The sequence below is a fragment of the Cynoglossus semilaevis genome, chromosome 16 (assembly GCF_000523025.1).
Source record: "Cynoglossus semilaevis isolate Cse_v1.0 chromosome 16, Cse_v1.0, whole genome shotgun sequence".
NCBI lineage: Eukaryota > Metazoa > Chordata > Actinopteri > Pleuronectiformes > Cynoglossidae > Cynoglossus > Cynoglossus semilaevis.
In genome coordinates this window covers 14,582,722-14,606,011 of record NC_024322.1, presented here as the reverse complement: position 1 = coordinate 14,606,011, position 23,290 = coordinate 14,582,722, and the positions used below count along the sequence as shown (strand labels likewise).

The 23,290-nt window shown below is 40.3% G+C and overlaps 2 protein-coding genes across 3 annotated transcripts; one reads left to right on the top strand and one right to left on the bottom strand.

Annotated features, from left to right (window-relative positions):
* Positions 1-718: 718 nt before the first annotated feature.
* gcc2 (GRIP and coiled-coil domain containing 2) lies at positions 719-22,241 on the bottom strand. Of its 2 annotated transcripts, XM_017039996.2 has the most exons (26): positions 22,149-22,241; positions 21,632-21,696; positions 18,447-18,496; positions 17,854-17,910; positions 17,674-17,758; positions 17,495-17,571; positions 17,283-17,387; positions 16,692-17,196; positions 14,105-16,413; positions 13,636-13,699; positions 13,053-13,153; positions 12,841-12,939; positions 12,205-12,324; positions 11,126-11,290; positions 10,892-10,996; positions 10,305-10,467; positions 9,588-9,688; positions 8,662-8,739; positions 8,441-8,578; positions 8,132-8,253; positions 7,297-7,473; positions 6,846-7,054; positions 5,438-5,665; positions 5,191-5,330; positions 3,275-3,476; positions 719-3,053 (listed from the first exon to the last, which is right to left on the bottom strand). In XM_017039996.2, the coding sequence occupies exons 3-26, from the start codon at positions 18,450-18,452 to the stop codon at positions 2,980-2,982; spliced, it is 5,430 nt and encodes a 1,809-aa protein (XP_016895485.1). In that variant the 5' UTR covers positions 18,453-18,496; positions 21,632-21,696; positions 22,149-22,241; the 3' UTR covers positions 719-2,979. The 2 variants fall into 2 exon arrangements, with proteins under 2 accessions (XP_016895485.1, XP_008327079.1); XM_008328857.3 differs by lacking the exons at positions 21,632-21,696; positions 22,149-22,241 and having other exon boundaries at positions 18,447-18,646.
* Positions 3,690-5,147, top strand: tmem223 (transmembrane protein 223). The gene has a single exon (XM_017039997.2). It carries the CDS (start codon positions 3,909-3,911, stop codon positions 4,698-4,700), a length of 792 nt encoding a protein of 263 aa, XP_016895486.1. The 5' UTR covers positions 3,690-3,908; the 3' UTR covers positions 4,701-5,147.
* Positions 22,242-23,290: the final 1,049 nt, after the last annotated feature.

Sequence of the window (23,290 nt, the reverse complement as noted above, 5' to 3'; positions counted from 1 at the left end):
TTCACTCAATACTGACATATTCTATCATTAAAGTTAAGGTTTTACAATGCTCGCTGTGAAATAAAACTGGGAAAACATATAAAACTATAAATGTAAGATAAAAAAAATTACAAGGGAAATTAACAAGCGAAAAAAGAGAAAGAAAAATAGCAACAAGCAACTCATGACTTAAAGCTAAGTATTAGCCAAAAGAAACATTGTAAATTAAATTACAGAAGTTTAAAACCGTTTTAAAGTGACATTTTGACAGCAATGAATACATTAAAATCATTCAAATTATAAAATAAAACCATAGCTGACATTACAGATGGAGACACCGTCGCCATCTAGGAACGTTATCCTTTTAGTTTGAAAATTAACGTTGTTAATTTGTTCGCGTGTTTACGGCAGCTTTTCACTCAGTTTTTCTTTTTTACTTTGCTGGTTTTTACAGCCGTCAAAGTGTGAGATCCGCCCTGAGACCACAACGACGCAGAGACGTGTTTGTGGATGGAGTCTGTAAACATGTGACGTCTCCGCTGCTACTTCTTCTAAACCTAAATTAACGTGTAGTATCACGTTATCCATACTGACTGTAAAGTTAAACTTTTCACACACACACACAAGTTCAACATGGCGGGTGAAAAAAAAAATTACACACAATAGGGAAAGGATGTGTCACGTGGAATGTGTGAGGAAAATCGGGGGATAAAAACAAGTCGTTAGAGACAGTAGGAAAGAGATTTAACGTGTTGCGGCAGGAAGCTGGAGTCGCAATAACGTGTTTACTTTTATCAGCAGTTGGACATTTGTCAGCTATTAATTGTTGTTTCCTGCCCTGGAAACGTCACGGTGGCAGAAAACCACATTTACTGCCTTAAATGGAAAAAAGCCTTCACAGCCTGCCTGCTCCTGCAGGAGGGAGGACTTCCATAGTTACGAGACCAATTCATAGGGAAAAAAAAATTAAAAAATAGAGAGGGACAGAGGCTAAGAGATGAAAACACTAGAATTAAAGGAAAGACAATGTGGTGTACAATTTTTTTAAACTATGTACAACCTCCTAAAATACCAAGTACAATCAGTATGAGCAATACTACATTATTCATCTATGTACAACTTTTGATAGGACAACATGATGTATCCCTAATTAGACAATATGTCTATTTATCAACCACAGCAAATGGAATCATGTCCCCCTGCGTACCACTAGAGGGAGTCCAAGAACAACTGGTGGTATGCACACCATAGTTTGAGAACCGCTGCCATAATCCAATGAATAACAAAACCCCTATAAATGAATCTACAAATATCCATCAAAAATAATAACAATTGCTTAATTCTTAAAGTTTTTCATTCCTTGTTAGAAAAAATAAACTTGGTTCTGGTTACTTCAGAACCAAGTTTAATTTACATCAGAAGGGGGGCTTCTCAGTATTCAGTATTTTTACATTAAGACACTACAGACAATCTAAATACCTTTTGTGTGGTTGGAAAAAAAACAAGTAATGTGTGCAACAAAATCAGTATAAAAAAAAATCTGAGCAAAAGCGTGTCTTTATTCTTGAGTTACATAATAATGTAAATAAATCTTTAAAATTAACTTCACCCATATTTATGTAAAATTATGGATTAAACAGAAACCTGAGCCCTGTCTTTAGGATAGTTAAAACAGAAAAGATTCTGAATCACTCTTTAATACAGTAAATATTTTATCGACATGTTTTTCTTCATAGTTTCTGCAGGCACCATGTAGTATAAATATAAAGAAACCAACAAAAATGGCTGCCAGAGGAATGAATTTAGGTAGAAGCCAGTTTGGAGACGTGTGCACATATATAAGAAAGGGAGGAAGGGTCTCAACAGAGAGGTCAGAGGTCTTGATGGGACACTAAACAACACAGATGTCTGTTGTCTCACTCAAGGACACTTTAGAGGGGATGACGTCACGTAGAGAATGACGAGCTCTTGTCTGTTGGTGAAGATGCAATAAATCTACCGTGTTTCAGAGGTTGAAAAGCTAATGACTGAGATTGGAAATAACAAAAAAAATACTGGATTAATTATGCACTCAAGACAAAACCCACCAACAGCAGATTACACAGAAAATAAAATTCTGAACAATTGATGGCTACACAAAATCACAAATATGGAAAAATGTTAAATAACTGCATTTAGTCAGAACAATAACAATATGACATTTCTCCACTGGATATGTTGCCGACATAAACCTGATGTTTTTTGCTTTTTAGGTGAATAAATTATAAATTTAAGTGAATAGGACGGGTGGTTCATTAGGGAGTAAGGTATTGGTCTTCACATTCAGAAGTCTTTGCCAGTCAACCAGTCAGTGACATATGAAAAAGTAAAGCATGTATTTATTTGTCTTCATTAGCTTAAACACTAGTAAAGCTCCTTACGCTTACAGTGGACGCCTGTATAAGCCCATAAAAACTGATAGAATCACATAACTCACAAGATTACCTCCAAATTAAGTTAATAACTGCACACATCGCCGCTACTAAAATATGCAATGTTACCCCGACTACATCATACCTGCCCCAGATCATTCAAAATACTCATCCAGAGGTGAAAAAAAAACCAAACCAAAATATGGCTTTCCTTAAAGGAAGTATAGTCGTCTCCTTAATATTAATGTTAATAAATACAATTTAATTTCAGAGGTCTTTAACCAGGAAGACAGGACAATCTCACAGTTAAAGTTCATTGACAACAACAGACTAATTTACCCACTGCGCAGTTCATTTTAATGTTCACATAAAATGTTTTGGTATTGACTCTACCCTTCACCTTCATTCTTGTCTTCTACATTCATTGGTCCTCAACTCAAACAGCGAATAAACGCCCAGATAAAGTCCCAGCCACTGAAAATGTCAAGAATGCACAGTATCACTGCCCGGTGCCATTTTCACAGATTAATCTCAGTTAGGTCTGAGCATCATGCTCCCAATGTTTGTGTTAAACGTATGAATATGAGGCCTATCTGATCCCAGACCAGCTGTGGAGATATGAGGACCAGCCTGTGCCCCGTGATGCAGGCCCTTCTTCTGCACCTGTACAAAAGAATATCAGGAGCACACATTGTTAGAAACAAAATTTTAAAAAAACTACAACCACGATCTGGTAACATAGAACAATAGGAGGAAGTCAGTTGCCTTCACAATACTGGCTAGTGTAAACAGTACTTTATTAGTGCACTAGCCTTCATGTGTATTAAAATAAAGCTTCACATTAATATAAGGGGAACTTTTTGTTTGCATAGTATGTACTGTACCTTGTGCAATCGCTGAAAGTTTGCTTTTTTCCTCTGGACTGAGCTGCAGCATGGTGTGAATAACGGGAAGAAGCGCCTGCCTCTCGCTGCCAGATCTCAGGAATATGAACTGCAGCAGGACATTCTTCAGATACTCCAGGTTGGCAACACTCTTTTCCCTCTCCTGGTTTCGCTCAAGCCGGCGCACTTCACTCTTCAGCAACTGAAAGGTTAAACATACAATACTATAAATAAAAAATTCTTAATTTTTACCTGATATTTTTTCCTCACAATTATCTTGAATGTCCTTCATTCATTTCTTTTATATTTTAAGTAATAAACAATACAAAAGTAATATCTTAGTATATTAAAAATACAATAGAAAAGTAATATCTTAGTATATTAAAAATGTGCTTCGTGTAATATGTTAAAAGACTGAAAAAGGTTTATTTTGATGTTTTGAAGTTAAAGCTATTTTGATCGTCCGTGCTTTCCGTAGTACAACATAATACGTCACGATTAGCAAATATGGCGGAGCTCCTGTGACAGCAGGGACCGCGCTGCTCCAAAGACACTCGTTACGACTAGACTATGACAACTATAAACTATTGATTTGTTTATTTGTTTCCGAGTGTTTATTGATAAAGTAAGCAAAATGGGCTTAGAGCGTTTGCTGTTTCCAGTTTCAGGGTTTTGCTCCCGGAAGCCGCCACTGTGCAACATTCAACACTCAGTAAGATTGTTTAAAAAGGCGTGTTTATCCACACAGAGTTCACCGGGCATTGAGTCAGGTCCGACGGGGTTTTCTGTTCTGTGCAGGAGGATATTTTCCTGCACAAAGCCACTACCATCCCGCCGCGGCCACAGCTCGAGCTCCAGCCAGCCCTCCATAGATGTTACGCTATTCCAGCATGACAAGACGCGCTTCGCCCGGCTTCTTTCGCTGTTCTGCGGCGGACAGTTTCTTTTCTGGTCGTACCTCGCCCACTTCGCCTTCACCGGCCTCAGAAACACCGACGGGCGTGCAGACAGGGACAAAAACAAGGCGTCCACCCCCGTAACAGGTCTGGCTGGTATGTGGAGTTTTGAAATGAACCTCGGCTCTAACGCCTGGAGGTACAGTTTCACGCTTGGATGCCTGGCTATAGGTTCGTCGATCGTCAGCCTCGGGATTCTTTTTTGCCGGCGCTCTGTGAGCAAAGTTGTTTTACATCAAGGAGGAAAAATGGTGACCCTCTGCACCCAGTCACCGCTAGGACCACACCGAGGCCACAAGATAACAGTGCCACTGTCCCAGGTAGCCTGTTACACCCACAGACACGACTCCCCCTCATTCATCCCCCTGAAGGTCAAAGGACACAGAATGTTCTTTATACTGGACAAAGAAGGGACCCTGAACAATGCCAGGTTGTTTGACGTCACTGTTGGGGCATATCGGTCCTTGTAAAATGACAACCTGGGACACCTTTGTGAACAAATCGTGTTAAATTAAAAAAACAAAACAATGGCTGATTGTTTTCTCTCTGTAAAATAAAATCCAGCAAGTTAAAAAACAATCAAGCACAAGTCTATTGATGTTTACTGGTTTCACCAGCGACTAACTTGTAAATTAATTTACTGAAGCTACTTCAGAAAGTTGATTTTTCAAAATGTCTTTTGGAATTTAGAAAACAAAATGGCATTTCTCACAATTTAATGTATCAGTAAATAAATTGATTGATAAACTGCTGTTTTAAATTAAGTGTTTCTTATACCACAAAGGGAAATTCAGTCTGACCAAAATATGAAATGAGATTTTTCATATTTACATTGAAACAAATGTTACAAATTATAGTAAAGCGTATGTAATTAAAGTTAATAAAAAAGTTACAATGTTTTTTGTGAAGTAAATGTGATCCTATTATGTCTGTGCGTTGTGCCTGTGCAGATGTACATACAGTGATCTGCTCCATGAGAACAGCATTGGTGGCCTCTGTTTCGTGCAGCAGGCTGTTCATGTGCTCCATGCTGCGTGTTGCTGTGCTCAGCTTCTGATTGAGCTCCTCTTTGGTCGGCTCCACCGTCCACACAAATGGCTCTACAGATAGAAAAAAAAAGAAAAAGAAAAATTGGTATTTGTTGCATCACAGAGGACAAGTACTTTTAAAGCTGAATTCTAATATGGATTTTTGTAGAAACACACACCTTGTTTGGGATCTGGCGACGTGAGCAGCTGCTCCAGAGAAGGAAGGGGTGTAAGTGCAGGAGAGGGACTTTCACTTTCAATCATCTCCATTCCCTCTCCTTCTTCTCTGGCCATAGACTGAACGTCGCTCAGTGACATCATCCCCAGTCCTGCCTGGATCTGGTCTCCATTTCTGCGTTGAATATCTAATCCCAAAGGCTTTCGATTAGCGTGCATCGACACTGGACCTGTTGGAGGACACATTAAGTCTCACTCCATTATTTGCCAGATAAAACACATTTGCATGTGAGTAGATGTCATACATATTTTGTACCCTAAAGATAGATTTAATTTATACTACCTACTATTAAAACATGGGACTCAAAATAATAAAATAATCCTTAAAAATTAATATTAACAAAATCTAACACCAAGATGCCAAAAGGTGTCCTACTTCTTTGTGACATGAGGGGGCACCAGACTCACTTTTGTGCCAACCAGCTTTGTTGCATGATGAGAACTGGAGAACAAAAGGCTGAGAGAAAATGTGTGTGTGTGTGTAAGAGTGGGTGGACAGAAGAAAAGATTATGATTCATGGACCTGAAACTGACTCCTCGTGACTGCCCTCATCTGCCCTGTAGGAGTCACTGAGGTAATGGTCAAAACAACATCATTCACTACTCATGTAGAGAATCAAAGTAAGAGCACAGCACAGTTTTTGTCATAATTGACTATATAACAGGACAGTATTTTGATTTTGGTTACATTCAACTAGCAGCATCCAATGGGGAATCAGTGAGCGTTGTCCAGTAAAAAAGAAACACTTGGACATGTGAAACCCTTCTGTGGTTTTTGCTTTTTTCGTATCAGCCTTGTATTCTTATACTGTCTCTGTGTATCAGTCTAATCCTGGCGTGCAGATCCCAACCACTAATGATGAGTCTCTCCAGATGCTATTCTTATACTGTCTCTTTGTTTCAGTCTAATCCTGGCGTGCAGATCCCGACCACTAATGATGAGTCTCTCCAGATGCCACAGTGAACCGTTTGTTCCAGTGAGAGGTGGAAACGTACTGTAGCTGAGGAGCCTGAGCGACACCTGGCAATTCCACACGTAAACACCACGCTTTCCTTTCCAGGTTTTTACTCTGTGTGTGTATTTGCCATTTGCCCACAGAGTGCAGATGTGTAGGAGGTGATGAATGTGCTTCCAGCGCTACTCGTCAATGTACCACCCCTCTTACTCTGTTCCCTTTCCCACAATTCCCTTTAACCGATGTACGACATTTCTCTATTACCCCTGCACGAGCGGCACTTCCTTCATATGTATTTATTGTACCAAATACAAAAAAAGGACAATTTTATTCAAATTCTTCAGGACAAAAAGTGGGCTTTAAATGAAGTAAATAATGTGTCATTGAATCTTACTGTTCTGGCTCTGCAGGGCATACAGTTGCTCCTCAACGCGGGTCAGCTGGCTCTGCAGGGTCTCCACGATTGTTCTGTGGTCATCCTGCACCTTCCTCATCTGTTCTCTATAAGCCTGGCGCTGGGCCTCAATCTGAGACAACTGGTCAGCCTGAGTCTGGGACAAGTCCGACCGCAGGGTGACATTTTCTGACTGCACGGACAGGAGCCTGCGGGCAGAGACAGAGAGTGAGAGGAAATCAAAGAGCGCTGAGAGTGCTGAGGCGTGGGAATGACGCAGAAACGGCAAAAACGCTTGCAATCTGCCTGGAGAAACTTGAGGTACTAATATTTCACATGTTGTGCTTTTACAGGACGAGACATGAGACAAACGAAGGGATACAATGTACAAGGAAGCACAAACACACCAAGCAGGTCGGATGGTCGCAGAGCGTGAATCTATCCAGCTCACCTCTCACGCAGTTCAGCCTCCTTTCCAATATTCTCCTGCAAGATTTTGTTGTGTCTCTCCAGGAGAGTGTCATGTTCAATTTGAAGCTGCTGCAGCTCAGCTGTGCAGCTCTGGAGGTTCTGCTGGCTGTCTGTCAGCCTGGTCTTCAGCTGGGCCACCTGAGAGGACCACTGCTCCCTGCCAGACACATGACTCATTCATTACAATTACAGCACATTTAATAAAACCTGACTGGCACAAACTCCCCGAGTCAGCGTTCTCTTCAGCAAGGGTCACAGAGTTTGAACATGTTAATGACTTGTTTTGTTCATATAAGGGCTGTCAAACAATTCAGAGTAATCACAGCTTAGATGTTAAACATAGCATTATAAATCAAGATCAGTCAACATTCCATAATTATATATATATATATAAATATTGTGTTTCAAACCTGTTTTCATTTCTGTCTTTTCCAGACATGTTTGCTGAATTTTAAAGTAGTGAAAAGCAGAAAACTAATGCAGCTTTTAGTGTGGTTATTTTCTAGTCCTCTTAATTGTGAATAACGTTGCAGCTTAGTGGTGAGATTTTAATTCCTCCAGTGATCTAGCAATTAAAGCTCCACACTTTTTCGTTCAAACATGATTATAATTCTTATAACAAACACAATAACACCACCCACACATTCCTTTCGAAGCACTTAGCCACACAATAAAATCTTTTTAAATGTGAATCTAATAAAGTACAATGAGAAAACCACAGGGGGAAGAAACATGGAAACACAACAAGGCCAAGAAGATAAAGGGAATAAACATATTTAAATGCTCAAACTCAGAGTGTTCATGATGTAGCTCACCTGTCTTGTTTCCCACCATCTCCTTCACCCTGAGCTGTGGTTTTGGTTTTCTGCTGTTTGAGCACATTATGAACTCTCACTTTGTAACTCTCAAACTCACTAGTTGTCGCCACAAGCTCAGCCTGAAATAAAAACAACAAACAGAAGGAGAGTCGTCGTAAATAAAACTCACTAAAATAAAACAAATGCTTTATACAGTATTAATGTATACAGGTCAGATGAACCAATATGAGCCGGCAGGGTTACGACCTGCAGTGCTGCTGTACCTTAGCGTTGTCTCACGGCAGGGTTACGACAGTGCTGCTATACCTTAGCGTTGTCTCTCTCTGTCTGCAGGCTGCTGATGCGCTGTTGTAGGAGGACGTTGGTTCTCTGTTGTTGTTCCAAGGCGGACCTCAGCTGCTCCTGCAGTCGATGACGATCCGCCGTCAGCTCTGACATCTCAATCTGATTTCATGAACAGATCCATAGAGATTAAATGACATATTTGCATTTTTTTATTCCATGTGTTTACTGGTTGTCAAATTCACCTTGGAACTTTCCAGCAGCTGCTGGTTGGCTTCTAGTTCTCCTTGTAAAAAGGCCTGCCGCATCATGAGGGAACTTTCCTGCACTCATGAACAACACGGCAGAAAAAAAAGAGAAAGAAGAAAGTGAAGAATTGTTACAAAGAGCAAACAATGTCCAAGATCAGGCTTAAAAAAATACCAAAAAAAAAAACCTCACAGAACCTTGGGTACTGTGGCTTTAACATGTGATAAATATTTGTCCACAGGAGACCTTCTGAATTAGCAATTAAATTTAGAGGTTTTTAATATTTTATTTTTGTTCCTATTGTATAACACATCAAAATCAAGACGCTCTGTCAATTGTGGAGAAGTCCGAGCTATTGAAATTTTACCGAGCATTTTGATTCAATCAGTATGAAAAGTAAAAATGTTAGCCTTTGTGTTAGCCTGGCTCCCCTGGAGAAAATCTAGTCTGAAGGTTTGATGTTTACAGGAAACAGGAAAAAGCTATCGTCACCATCTTCAAGGTCTCCTCAACATAAGTGCCTCACACATGGTTGCATTACACAATTTACATTCATCAGGCAGTGATGTCACACACACACACAGAATCCAATGTTTAAATCAGGGAGATGTTCAGTTTACCAGGCAACAGTATTTGTAAAATGTTAATTTTTAATTTCAACTTTCTAAAAGACCTGTATCCTGTATTCAGTGGATCAAATTAATTTTTTAAATCTCTGTAGCAACTGAATCCATTTCTGTTGTATGTGCTGTGTAAATAAACAAGTCACAGAATACTGTTCCATGTTTAACACTGCTGTCAAAACAAAAGAGTATGATTTACAGTGGACACTTAGTAATGAATGGAAACTGACAATAGGATCAGTGCAGCATCAGAGAGGAGTTAACAATGAGGCTGTTCTTGGAAACACACACACACACACCTGTTTCTTGGAGAAGGCCAAGTCCTTCTTGGTTTTCACCAACAACTGTTTCATCTTGGAGGTTTTCTCCTCCTCCTGGTCTATCTGTGACTTCAAAGACTCTGGAGACAGGCACAGATGCACAGATTCACACAGTTGCAAAGACACACACACACACGAATGCACCTTGTTAATATTTAAACATTAATATTAACATTAATATTTTTGCCAAAAGATTTCTTGTTTTTGCCTTTTGTATGAAAAATGTCTGTAAACTGCAGCCAAAAGAAGTTTGCCTTTGTATGTAAAATGTCTGTAAACTGCAACACAAAAATGACTAACTTTTAAATTTTATGCAAAAAAAAAAAAATTATACGCTGCAGGAATAATGCATGTTTACGATCAATGTGATTTTCAGTTTACATTATATTTGTCTTAACCTCAGCCAACTAAGGCAAATGACCCATCCTGTTTGTCCAGTTCAGTTGGTTTACACTTTTTTATTTTAACCAAACAGATGACTGGTTTAACATGTAATTTGACGTCTGGTTTTATTCTAGTCCTGTTTAAATCCTCAAAGACTTGCGTCAAACAGTCATTATTGAAGTAAAGTGAGTACCATTAATTTTTAATATAATAAAACAGGACAGGCTGTGTGTGTGTGTGTGTAAATAACACTGTGTATAAAGAGGTGAAGCTACACGTCTGTGTTTCCAGTCAAACAAACAGGGTTCATACCATTTTCCTTCCTGAGTTTGTCCTCCTTTTGGGAGAGTGTGTCTATCTGGGATTTCAGCTCCTCAGCGAGTTCATCCTTCTCCGAGATTTTGGCGTTAAGCTCTTTGACCAGACGCTCGTAGTCTGCCATCTCCATGTCCAGCAGGGAGTTCTGCTGCGCCTCCTACAGTGAGAGAATTCAAAAGACCATAACATGTTCATGCACTGTGTATAAGCTGCACCGTCAATGGATGATTTAAAAACAAAACTTCTAGCCTATCAACTACACAGTCAATAGATGATTTAAAAAAACAAAACTTCTAGCCTATCAACTAATAGTTAGTGAACCCTGGTTTAATAAAAATGCATTGTTGTTTATACTGTTACAAAATGGACACATGACATGGTCATTCCTCCCGGCAGACATTTCTACTATTTGTGCCTCCACTAATGGCCTTTCGTGCTGTGGGCAAAGCGTCGCTCCCTGTTTTCTTCTGAGAGGTTCTGCTGTAGCCGTGGGCCGGCCATCAGCACTCCAGTCACTTGACTGGACAGGCCCTTTGAGACGCTCGTGTGTGTTTTTTGTGTATTTTTGAGAGTGTGTGTACCTTGCGTAGCTGCTCCAGCTCCTGAGCAGTCTGCTGAGACTGCTGCTGCTGCTTCTGGAGCTGAGCTGTCAGCTCTTCTACCTCCTTGACAGCAGACGACAAGTCCTGCAATGGGAAGAAAACAAAAAGAAGGTTCGGCATGAGCGGTGACATTAAGGTGAAGTTGGTGACCCCAGAGTTGAACTACAGGTCTCTTTTTTTTTTTTTATCTCATGCATGAGTTTCTGCGTCTACCTTCATCTTCTGTTCCTTCATTGCTCTCTCAGTCAGCAAGTCTTTGTCCAGACTGGCCGACTGTTTTTGCAGATCCTGGTTTTGGCCTTCCAGCTGCCTCACAGTGTTCCTCATGGTCTCCAAACCGGCCATAAGGTCCTCTTTCTCACTGGTCAGGGTTTCAGTCTGCGAAGGAGGAAAGATTTTAACAAGTATGTGAAAACTGGAGAAATGGAAATGAACAAGAATCAAATCATCGTGTCCGTAGTGGCCAACTTGGGAATTAATCTCTTCCTTCAGAGGGCAGGAGGTGTGTGTGTGTCCACTGTAAAATATATTTTTATATTAAAGTCTAAGTATTCACCATCCAGGGCTTTTGTGTACAAATGTACAACACAACTGTTGTCTTGTTTGATTGTTAAAAAATAACCAGTAATTACTACAATGTTTTCATCTAGGAATGCACAGACTGGAAGTCAGTGATGCAAATCTGACAGCAGCGCTCTCTGTGGGCTTTCTCACGCAAGGAGAGCCACAGCAACAACAGCAGCAGCAGCAGCAGCAGCATCACATCGTCTGTCAACCCAACACCAAAACTCTGATTGGCAAACAGAGACGTCTGGACACACTCCTTCCAGTGTGATTTACCTTCCAGGACTACATCCTAGTCCTGCCCAACCCTCCTGGGACTCCACAAACAAACGTGCACACACAGGAATAAACCCGTGTCTCAGATAATGGCGCGGCACCACGGTGTAGCAGATGGCGGCTGCGCTCTGCTCCATTTACCTGACTGTAGTTCTCTCATTGGAAAGAGACAGTTATGAGCTTCAAGAGCGAAGTGTATTTTTCCCGGGATCACCCAGTCACATCTAATGAGCTATTCGAGGGTGTGGAGCTGTCAAGCATGGCCGGGGAAAGTGTCACGGGTAAAAATGACTCACTGTAAATCAGACTCAAACCTGAGTTACAGGGAAACTATATGAGAGATGAACTGCTGAGCAAAGTGGCACGGCTGAGATTTACCGGTGGCCAAAAGCACTTTGTGTGTTTGTCACTGGTTATATATGTGTGTGTGTGTGTGATGGAGTGTGTGCTACCTGTGTGACAGCACTGCTGAGTCGTTTGGTCAGCTCAGTAATCTGTCTCTCAGCCGCCTCCGCCCTCTCTTTCTCTTTATCCAGTTGCTCAGTTTGCTTGTCGTAATCTATCTGCAGGTTCTACACACACAAACACACACAAAAGGAAACACAATCACACACACGTTTTTCACTGGATACCGGTTGAACAGCTCGGTGAAGGTAAACAACATGAATCTCAAATATCAGCTTCATTTAGGTTTCAGTACAGACGGGGTGGGGGGAGAAAAAAAAACATTAGACACAACAATGTGGTTTTTCCCTCAGTCATAAAGCACAAAGCATTGTGGGAGCTGTTTATAGAGACCACTGGGAGTCACATCACATTGCAGGTTATTTAATCATTAAAAAAAAAATCTCAAGTATCAAGAAGAATAAAATAACAACAAAAACACATAAATACAACAATGAAATCAATTATTTTAAACGTTTTGCAACTTGACACAAACAGAGCCCAGAACAAATCAACATATTTCCGTAGTTCTAATTTAGGAAAGAAATATGTTAATTATAGTTATTATTTATGTTTAAGGTGTAATTTACACACATTAACAACATACAGGTACTGTCTACTCCTCCCCCTCTGTCTCCTCTCACCTTGTAGCCCTCAGCACCGTGGATGATGTCTTTCATGGAGCTGTTCCTTCTCTCCCTCTCAGCTTTCAGTGATTCTATTTCCTCTTTGAGGTTTGCAACCTGCAAAAAAAAAACAACAAAACAACAACTTAATGCTAATTTTGAATCATCAACGTCAGCACTGACACAAAAATCAACTGATTTTATAACAAATCTTTTTTTTTTTTTTTTACCTCTTTTTTGCTAAGGTCCAGTTCCTTCTTAGCTTTCACAGCCACAGCTTTAACTTTGTTGAACCTCTCTTCTTTGTCTTTGTTGTCTTTCTGCAGAAGCTCTGGAAGGAAAATGAGTTCAAAGTTTTTTTTTAATGTACTCTGAATGTAATTCAAAACGCACAACTTGATAAAATTAACAGGCTCAATACACGGTTGTTTAATACTGTAGAGGATTATTATTTATTTTATTTTTTTAAATCATTTTTTTCTTCACCTTATTCTGTATTGGTCATTTCCAACCTTTATGGACAACCTTTTTTGTCTTTTTTGAATAATACAAAATATTTTTATCACTAAATAAAAACAAAACAAAAAAAATTACTAGACATTTCTCAGGCTGCTCGTGACCCAATTTAGTAAACAAGGTCATTAGGGCAATAAAAAATCATTTATTATTTATTATGATTTTGATGATACACAAAAAACACACTGTATTTTTGTTTTACTTATCATAAAAATATTCAATATTATTATAATTGCAGAGATCAATTTACTATAATAAGCACAAATATATATATGTATATTTTTAAACTAGACAAACCTATTTTCTTTGTGATCTCATCACCGGCCTTTTCCTCAGAAGATGCAGACTGGTCAGCTGACTCCTGCAGAGGAAGGAAAGAGTTATCATGGGAACATTAAAAAAATTCAGTGTTTCTTTGAGGTTTCAAAGCGGTACACGGTCACGGTCAAGTTACAGGTTATGGCATTTTACAACATTTTAAATTTTATTTGTTTTGCTGACATTCCATAATTTACTCATTACCCAAAATCTTTTCATGGGCATTGGAATAATCTTGTTTTTATCTTTATTTTATTTTGTTTGTGGGTGTTTAACCAAAACAAATATGTAGTGATGACGAAAATGAACCGTGATCAACCAGTATTACCGCCAAACCCAGTTTTCATTGACCTGGGAAACTGGTCATTATGATATTCAATTTCAAAGACGTAATACCTGGGAGTGTTGCACACCAAGAGAAACGTGATGCTTGCAGGAGTTCACTCACCTGAAGAGCAGCCATCTCACTCCTCAGCTTGGATATGAGCGAGTCTTTCTCTGTCAGCTGCTCCACGTATTGCGTTTTTTCCTCCTCTTTCACCTCAGCCTCCTCTTCTGGTTTGCCTTCGGCCATCAGGTTTATCTGAGCCTGCAGTGTGTGGTTTTCTTCACTGATTTTTTCACAGACGGCTTTCATATCCAGGAGGTCTCTTTGCAGCCCTTCGTTGTCCTTCATCATCTCCTCCATGGTGCTTTTCAACATCATCCTCTCCTTTTCCAGGTCTTGGATGTGGGCCTGGAGCTCATCCTGATGGCTCGCTGCTGTGGCCTCTGCTTGCTGCTGAACGTGCTGAAGAGTCGTCTTCAGAAGATCCTTCTCCTCTCCCAGCTCTTCTACACGTGCACGGAGCTCCTCTGCCTCCTCAGTGGAGTTTCGGAGGACTTCCTTCAGTTTTTCCTCCTGTTCCCTAACTGAGGCCTGGGCCTGTTCTGCTTCCTCCGTCATTACCTTTAGCTTCTCCTCCAGGTGACGCTTTTCTTCTTCCAGCTGAGCCTCCAGGGCAGACAGTTTGGAGCCGAGAAGATCTCTCTCTTCCTGGGCCTTAACAAGTGCAGATGATGCCTCTTCCAGGTTCTGATGTAAAGCATTTTTTTCCACGTGAAGCTCTTTGATCGCCGTCTCCAGAGCGGACACTGTCTCCTTCCCCTTTTCCATCTCTTCTTCTAATCTTAGTTCTGTCTTTCGCCTCTCCTCATTCAACTGTTGAACTTCAGTCTCTTTTTCTTCTTTCAAAGCTATCAACTCCTTCGCTTTCTCCTCCAGCAGCGTTTGGAATTCGCTTGCACTCGGATCGCTGAGCTGTTGCATTTCGTCGTCTTGTCTTTGATCCCCACGTGCTCTGAGCTCCTCTGCATCCTCCGTGGACTGTCTGAGAACCTCAGTCATTCTTTCTTCCAGTTCTCTGACAGAGGTGCGGCTCTGCTCCGCCTCCTCTGTCACCGCCTTCAACCTTACCTCTAGATGACATTTTTCTGACGTCTCCTGTTCCAGCTCAGCCTCCAGGGCCGACAGCTTGGAGCCCAGAAGTTCGCTTTCCTCCTGGGCCTTGGCAAAACCTGATGAGGCCTCTTCCAGTTTCTGGTGCAGTTCTGTTTTTTCTGAGTCAAGCTCTTTGATGGTCATTTCCAAAGCAGAAACTTTATCCCGCTCTCCTTTAAGGCTTAGTTCTAGAGTAAAGAATCTCTCTCTCTCTTTTTCAATCTCTTCTTTAAGGCTCAGTTCTATCTTTTCTTTCTCTTCACTGAATTGTTTGACCTTATTGTCCTGTGCTTCTTTCAGAGCTTTAAACTCATTCTCTTTCTCTTCAAGTAGAATCTCAAAATCTTTGGCCTTCTGTTCGTTAACTTTTTGCTTTTCTTCCTCTAACGTACGGAGCAGAGATTGCATTTTTTCATGCTCTTCTGTCAGGGACTTCAACTCTTCCTTGAGGTCTTGGGTAATTGTTTCATTCACCTGCATTTGGGCCATGAGCTCCTCATTTTGCCTGGTCAGCTCCTCCATGGCGGCACTTCTCTGGTCATGGAGTTTCTGGTCTTCACCTGCAGAAACTTCCAGCTCCTGCTTTTGTTTTGCCAAGCTCTCCATCAGAGTGCTGTTCTCCTCCGTGACCTCTTTAACCGACGTTAGCAATGTCTCTCTCTCTTGAGTGAGCTGTTCCACCTTGTCTTGGAGTTGTTGTAAAGTATCTGCTTCCTGTTCTTTCATGGTTTCATACTGACGAGTCTTTTCACCCAGTTCTCTCTCCACAATTTCAAGTTTGTCCTTCAGGCTCTGACATTCTTTCAGTGCAGCATCTCTGTCGCCTCTCAAGGTCTCACAGAGGTCACTCAACCCATCGGTTTTCAATTGGTGCTCATCTGGAGTCTCGACGCACCCTTCAGAGTCTACCTGAACTTCTTGTTTCTCAGACTCAGTTGTCATGTCGGGGTCGATGGTGGAATTTTCCTTGCTCATCTGCATTTCGTTGATTTTGAACTCTAACTCTTCTCTTTCCACCTGGAACTCCTCCTTGATTCTCTCCAGCTCAGCTTCCATCTCCGTCTTCACATTGCTGAGCAGAGTGAGCTCGTCCTGTAACATGGTGTTCTTGGACTGAAGGTCTTCCAGAGCTGCCGTCATTCTGACACCGTCCGTATCATCGCCATCCACTGTGCTCAAGTCAACCTGATTCATTCTGGAGAGTGCCAGCATTTTGGCGATCCCAGATCCGTGGGTGGGTTCCTCCTCTTCTTCTTGGACGTCTTGCAAAAAGCTGTCTGTAGATCACGTTTAAATGTTGAGTTTGACTTTCATTTGAGGAATTTCTGCTAATCTTAATGTTAAGTAATACTAATAACATCTGTACAAATTCATAATGTACAATATTATTGTAAATATTTTATCACCACATTTACTATTTACTATTACTATTAAAATATATATAATGAAGGAAATAGATGTGTTTAAACACTTGAGTAGAGAAACAACATTTCTTTAATTGTTGGAGAAATCAGAAATAAATTTAAATTAAACATTAAATAAATAACTGAAGTACCTTTTAGGGCGAGCTGCTCCGTCAGCTCCTCATGGAGCAACAGCAGTCGGTCCCTCTCTATTTCAAAGTCTTCTTCCAGGGCCCTCATTTCCTCGTCATGCTGCAGACTTTTCTGAGCGAGCTCCTCTCTCAGGTTCTCCACCTCCTGCTGGGACTTGGTCAACTCCTTCTGGTGGCCCTCCTGTAGCTCGGCAATCTCCTGTTTATTTCTCTCCATGTTTTCTTCAAGTTCAGCTCTAAGGTTTTCCAGCTGAACTACAAAATTCTGGCGCACTTCATCGACCCTCTCTGTGACACTGGCGTGTTCAGCCTGACGCTGCCTCTCCCTCTCACTCTCTCTTGCCCTGTCTTCTTCTTCTCGTTCTTTCAGCAAATTCTGAAAATAAGCGACCTCCTCCCGGTGTTTGGTGTTAGACTCATTTAAGCTGCTCTCCAGAGCAGTGATTTTCTTCTTGTGGTCTTCTAGCACCTGGGAAAGCTCCCCTTGTATCTTGGCTACATCATCCTGTGCAGATAAAAAATAAAAGTATGATATGGTGTCATTATGAGCATGCCTGAGGAGAAATTGGATTTTTTTTTGTGAGTGTGTACCTTGGCTTGCTGTTTAGTCTTCTCTAGGTTTTTAGAGGTCATTACAAGACTTTGCTGAATTTCTGCCTTCTGCAGCAGTAAGGCATCCATGCGCTCAGTCAACTCCTTCAACATTCCACACAAGAAACACAGTAGGGAAATTAGGTACATTGAGTTTATGCAAATATTGAAAGCCAGGATGTGATGAAACACGACGCCTTGCGAAAACAAACCTGTATGAGCGAGGTGTCATCTGGACTGCTCTTAGTGCCTCCAGACTGTTTGAAGGATTCAATTTCTTTTTCCAAGTCTGATCAAATATCATCACAAATGAACATGAGGTCAGAAATGTGAGTTCACACACAGAACCTTTCTTCATCATCTTCAAACACAATCTGTCACATCTAACCACCTGCACATCTGCTCTTCATCTTCTGCATGGCAGCCATCTGCTTCTTGCAAAATTTGATGAGGTCATCTTTGGACAGCGTATCCAGCTGAGAATTCATGTAAAAGGAGAGGATGAATTGATACAGACAACAGTACGGACCTGTCAAAGACCTCTTAAAATGAACTGTTTTGTTCACAGTACCTTGGACTTGGCTGCAGGCGATGGAGCCGCAGTCTCTGCTCCAGTACCACCAGGATCCTGTTGCAGCATTTAAACAAAAGAACATTTAAGAATTAGAATCTTGGAACCTATTGAAAAAAAAGACTTAAATATGCCAGGATCACTGTGCCATATTTGAAGGTGAATATAAGCTTCAACAAAGGTGGCAGTGTTCATCATTATATTCTTGATTGCCAAAAAACACAAAAGTATCTTTCATGATACACGTGTATTCTAGGAAGAGCCTGAGGGACTGGAAACGTGAGAACCGTTCAGTCAAAGACACTATATACAAGTAGAAATAGAATACACTACTTTCAAAGCCTCGGGTCTTAAACTGGACGGAGTAGTTCTACATACACTCAACTACATTTAATAATAAAGATTGTCACAGTAAGAATCAAATTACGTCAACCGTTCTATTCCGTTAATCCTTAGTTTGAGGTTTGATTCCCCTCGTGACTACAGATGACAAGTATCAAATTTCACCGTAATTACACTGAATTAAAAGGATATATTGAGGCATTATGACTCGAGTCCGGCTAAGGCTAATCCTTTGACACTGAATTCTTTACCTCCATCTCAGTCGTTCGGCTCTTCAGCTGCTTCTAACCCCACGGAGACACTGTGGGAGAAAAAGAAGGACCGAATCAGAGCGATATTTCGGACTTATTCCGATGTCGTAGCCAATTAACACGTAGACATCGTATGTGTTTTGGTCAGTAGTTAAAAAGCTAGTGCAAGAATCTGCTTCCGTAATCGTCAACAACGTGACGTCAGCGCGATTGACGTCACAGGCTGAACAGGACGAAGAATCCGCATTGAATGTAATTGTCAAATTCCTGATCCTGTTTGTTTTGTTTAATCAACTGTAGGTTATTAACTTGAATGCTTCAACACAGTTACAAAACAAAAAGTTAAATATGAAGTCAATTTAAATATAAAAACCCCGTTAAATTAGATTTGTTTTCTAATATATAACATTTATGCAAATAGAGATAGAAATCTGGAGCGATTGTTCTGTTCAATAAATTTTTTTTTACATGATAATAAAATTATGTATAACTTTATAGTCTTATATAAAATCAAATTTAAAAAATCACATTCAAATTGCTTTATAAAAATGCTTTTTTAAATTAATTACCAGTTGTAGGGAATATATATACTATATATATACAGTACTTAATCCTACCTTAAATAGAAACTAGTAAGAATAGCAAATAAGAAAAAAACCCAAAAGATTACATCCAAAGCAGAACATGGCAAATTACAAATACGCAATCATCTGTTGACATTCCTGATTGTCTTAACACTAGGCCACAAGCTGCCATTTATAATAATAATATTAATTAGTATTCATATTATAACAATAAGAAGAAGAAGAAGAATCATCATTATCACCAACCACCACCTTTAACAGAAGGTGAAAAAGGGAAAACAAAAGTGTAGTTAAAGATCAACCATTACATAATGTAAATAACACTTATACTGATATTCCCCATTGTTATTTTGGTGACTACAGTTGAATGGTGGCGTGTGTCTGCCCTCACGCTGACACCAGGCCCGTCTCAAACTCAGCGGAGGGCTCAGCTGTGATTCAAAATTCCCATAAAGTGAGACCCAGCTCCGTCTGTTGAATATGGAGACTGTCTGTCTTGACACCGCTGATAGAAACACTGACAGGGGCAGTTTAGCATGAAGCCACTCATCCTGACAAGGCTGGAATGCTCTGGGCAGAGGGGCAGAGACGCTGCCGACTTCCTGTCTCATCTGGAAGAGACCCGTCGCTGGGTCAAACACACACATCCATCACTGCCCCTCCCTTCGTTTCTCTCGGGAACCCAGCAGCATTTTCGCTGCCATTTTTCTCCCCCTACTCCTGGCCGTCAGTCAGGGACGGCTTCGCAGTAATATAACTGACACCGGCTGGCGTTTGGGGAGTAATGAATGGCCTGGCTGGGTCTATCAGGAAGAGCAACAGAAATCTTTTTCTGCTTCTCTACTCTTTGCTCTTTTTTTTCCCCTGATTTTCCCCAGCAGGTCCTTGTCTGCTTTTGTCTCAACAGTGACCACTTTTAAAACTAACAAGGTAAGAGTTGCGTACATGGAAAAGAGACAAATGTTCTGGCAAATACAAGTGCAACACAGTGATTGTTGAAAGAAAAAAAATGACAACATGGAATAAACTGGTGGTTTGATCCTGAGAAAACACAACTGTTGTCCTCTTCATCACCCGTCTTCCCCACCTTTAGCCTTTCTTCCACTCCACAGCACTCAACCTCAGATCCAATCAGTGAAAGGTGACTTTGGGGACGGATGTTTATGTCACTGACCCCCTACAGTGTGATTGAAGCGGCTCAGTAGGGCCTCAATCAACAACCCAGAATAACACACATGTTGATTTTTGCTTTTACAAAAAGGAATACAAAGGTGGTAATGACATATACCACACAGAGAGACAAGTCAATTTAATTTTTTGTAATTAATTAAAAAAAAACAAAAATAGTCGTGTTATTATCATGTCATCAACCCTATAAAACCTATATTTGTATCATATTCGCTACACAAGATTCAGAGAGAAAAACAATACAATACAATTTCTTAAATCAAGATTGTTGTGAGTATCAAATAACAATGGTATTTTTTTAGTTGTTATTTCCAGTGTTTCACAGGGTTCATAAAACCATACAACAAGATGTCAGGATTCAAACGTGCAACCCTCTGTTGACATTACTGATTGTCTTATCACTAGGCCACAAACTGCCATTAACAATAATAATATTATTAAAAATTACTATTATTATTCTAACAATAATAATCTGAACTTTTTCACCTTGAAGAGAAGGTGAAAAAGGGGGAGAACACAGGTAGGTGGCAGTGTCGCTGCAGATGATCGCACCATAACGTTACCCCTCCTCAAAATACTGCTTTATCCAAAGTTCTACATTTTGCGAGCTCACATTTTAGGATAAGTTACACCTGTCCATTTCAACTGCCTCTACTTGGAAAATAAGCCCCAACGTTTATATGAATGAGTCTGGAAATGGGATTGTTTGGATTGTTTTTCACCAGTCAAATCCCCCTTTTTTTCTTCGTTCACCGCTTCGTGCGTTTGTTTGCTTCCTGACATTTTACCACAGCAGACTGGCAGTACCATTAATGGGTTTGACATTTTAACATATAGCTTTGACATTTTAATGTATTAACGTGGGAATTGAGTCCCTCAGATTGTTCTTGTTGCCACTGATAGAATGAATTTTCTAATACAGGACCAAAGCACGACGACAGAACGTGTCACCGTATCCTGAGCTGCTGCTCATAGTCTCAGTTCTTTACATAACAGGTTAATAGCTAACGGGGGGTGTGTGTCTTAATCTCAAGAGGGGTAATTAATCAGACTGTGTATGTAATTAATGAGGGATTATGGGTAAATGTATTTTAAAAAGTTTAAAAAGAATTCTGCTTCAATTAAAAAAAGCTGCCAATTTAAAGATACATTTAAATATTATGTATATGATTATAATCATATACAGTGTTGTTAGGGTTTTTTTTAAAATTAGACTAAATCAGATTTTCGAATCAAGTAACTTATAAACCTTAGGTCACATTAATAATTTAACATTAATTAAATTATCATTATTAAAAGATCATTATCTTGATCAAAAATTTCTGAGTTTCTGCCTTGTGAGGGACATGGTGCATTATGGGTTGCATGTTGCTACTATATGCGTGTGTACTGTATGTATTTCTGAATACTCACCAATTCTGATGCTTCCAGTCTCTCCTTTGCATTTCTCAAATGACCTCAGCCACCATTTGAACGACCTGTTTGTAGAGTTAACAGTATTTAATGACTTGTAAAAAGCATTCTAAAAAACACTAGAAACACTGCATCCTGTTTTTTTAATATTTTAATGCGCCCGTGTAGGCGTTGAAGACGCAGTGGGGTCCCAACCAGATAGTGATTTATTATTAATGATGTCAGAGCTGCAGCTGAATCCAAACATCTTTGCTGACCTTTGATCTCAGCGATGCTCCTACCCTCATGCTGCCACTCAATCCATCACAAAAAAAACAACATAGCCCTTGTTTTCTGTTTACCACTGTGTGAGGAGAAGAGGATACGAATGAAGGATGGAGTGATTAGGAAGGGAGAGGAGAAAGTCTCCAGTGCCCATAGGCTGTCACTGTGTTGTGTATAAATAGTTTGGCGGCTCGGCGGGAGAACAACACTTCATCAAGAACCACATGTACAACCTGCATCCATCTGCACTTACACTGGTGCGCTGCTTTGATTACGACAAACAGCCTCCTCTGCCTCCTCCACCTTCCTGGGCTCCTCGTCCTTGTCCCTGTGCAGCTTCCACAGCCTGGAGGTCCATTAAACACATCCTGTACAAAAGCAGAGAGGAAATGAGGATGATAAGCCTCCTTTTATCTTCCTGCTTCTAACAGAATATTTCCAGTATGCTTCAGGAATTAGAAAACGACTGTCGATGACTTCTTGACTACTTGTTTCTATTGTTTATTTAAAGACAAAGTGAGCAGTTCCATGTAGAACTTATTTTGAGTTGTGAGATTTTAATGTGCAAAAAACGGGTGGTATTAAACTTTGACCTTACGCCACAGACCAACCAAAAAACCGGTAAAAAAAAACAAACAAAAAAAAAACATAACTGTATAGGTTTTAACTTTCAAAGATCTCAAAAATATTTTTTTGTTTATGTGACAGCCCAGTTTAATGCAGAGTGTGTTTAAGGGCGATACACACAGCACATTGTGTACACAGATGAATTATAATTTGATTAGCTTGGAGCGTCATTAGATATCTGAAATCACCAATGACAGGCACTGGTCACAGAACGTGAAAAACTGCATCCTCCTCCCTCTCTCTGAAACATCTCAGCGTCAGTGCCCTGGAACTACACACTGTATGTGTGTCTATTTCTGCACTTCCCTGAATGTATTTCATTTGTGCGACCACACTTTCAATCAGAGCTAATGGACTCGTTGGCCACTGTTGGTCCATCTGTGAGCACGTGTGCTGTGTATACAAGCTCTGCAGAAACAGTGAACTGTGGACACTTTTTTTTTTAATGCTGCCGGCCAATTCATCCATTCATCTTTTGCCAATTACCCAGTTGAAGGCTGAGAGGGGAAGCTGGAGCCGATCCCACCTGACTTTAAGGGATAATGGGCTGCGAACAGAGAAAGAAAGAAAGACTTGAACGTCTGCATGTGTTTGAGACGACACAGCGCCACCGTGTTGACCTGTGTGTGTGTATTCGGCAAGACTTAGTACAAATATATGGTACATATATTATGGTCATAAGGGCTGAGCTCAGCATTGAAGCCCAGTGAATAATTCATTCATTCATTTCCTGCTGCTAAAAAAATTAAAGTTGTAGATGAACATTAG

Excerpts from the sequence above, each read along its gene's own strand:
- tmem223 (XM_017039997.2), top strand. The coding sequence starts at position 3,909 with ATGGGCTTAGAGCGTTTGCTGTTTCCAGTTTCAGGGTTTTGCTCCCGG.
- gcc2 (XM_017039996.2), bottom strand. Across the intron at positions 10,997-11,125 it reads TGAAGGAACAGAAGATGAAG|GACTTGTCGTCTGCTGTCAA; the intron begins GTAGACGCAGAA and ends TTCCCATTGCAG. Across the intron at positions 3,054-3,274 it reads ACTTTCAGCGATTGCACAAG|GTGCAGAAGAAGGGCCTGCA; the intron begins GTACAGTACATA and ends TCTTTTGTACAG.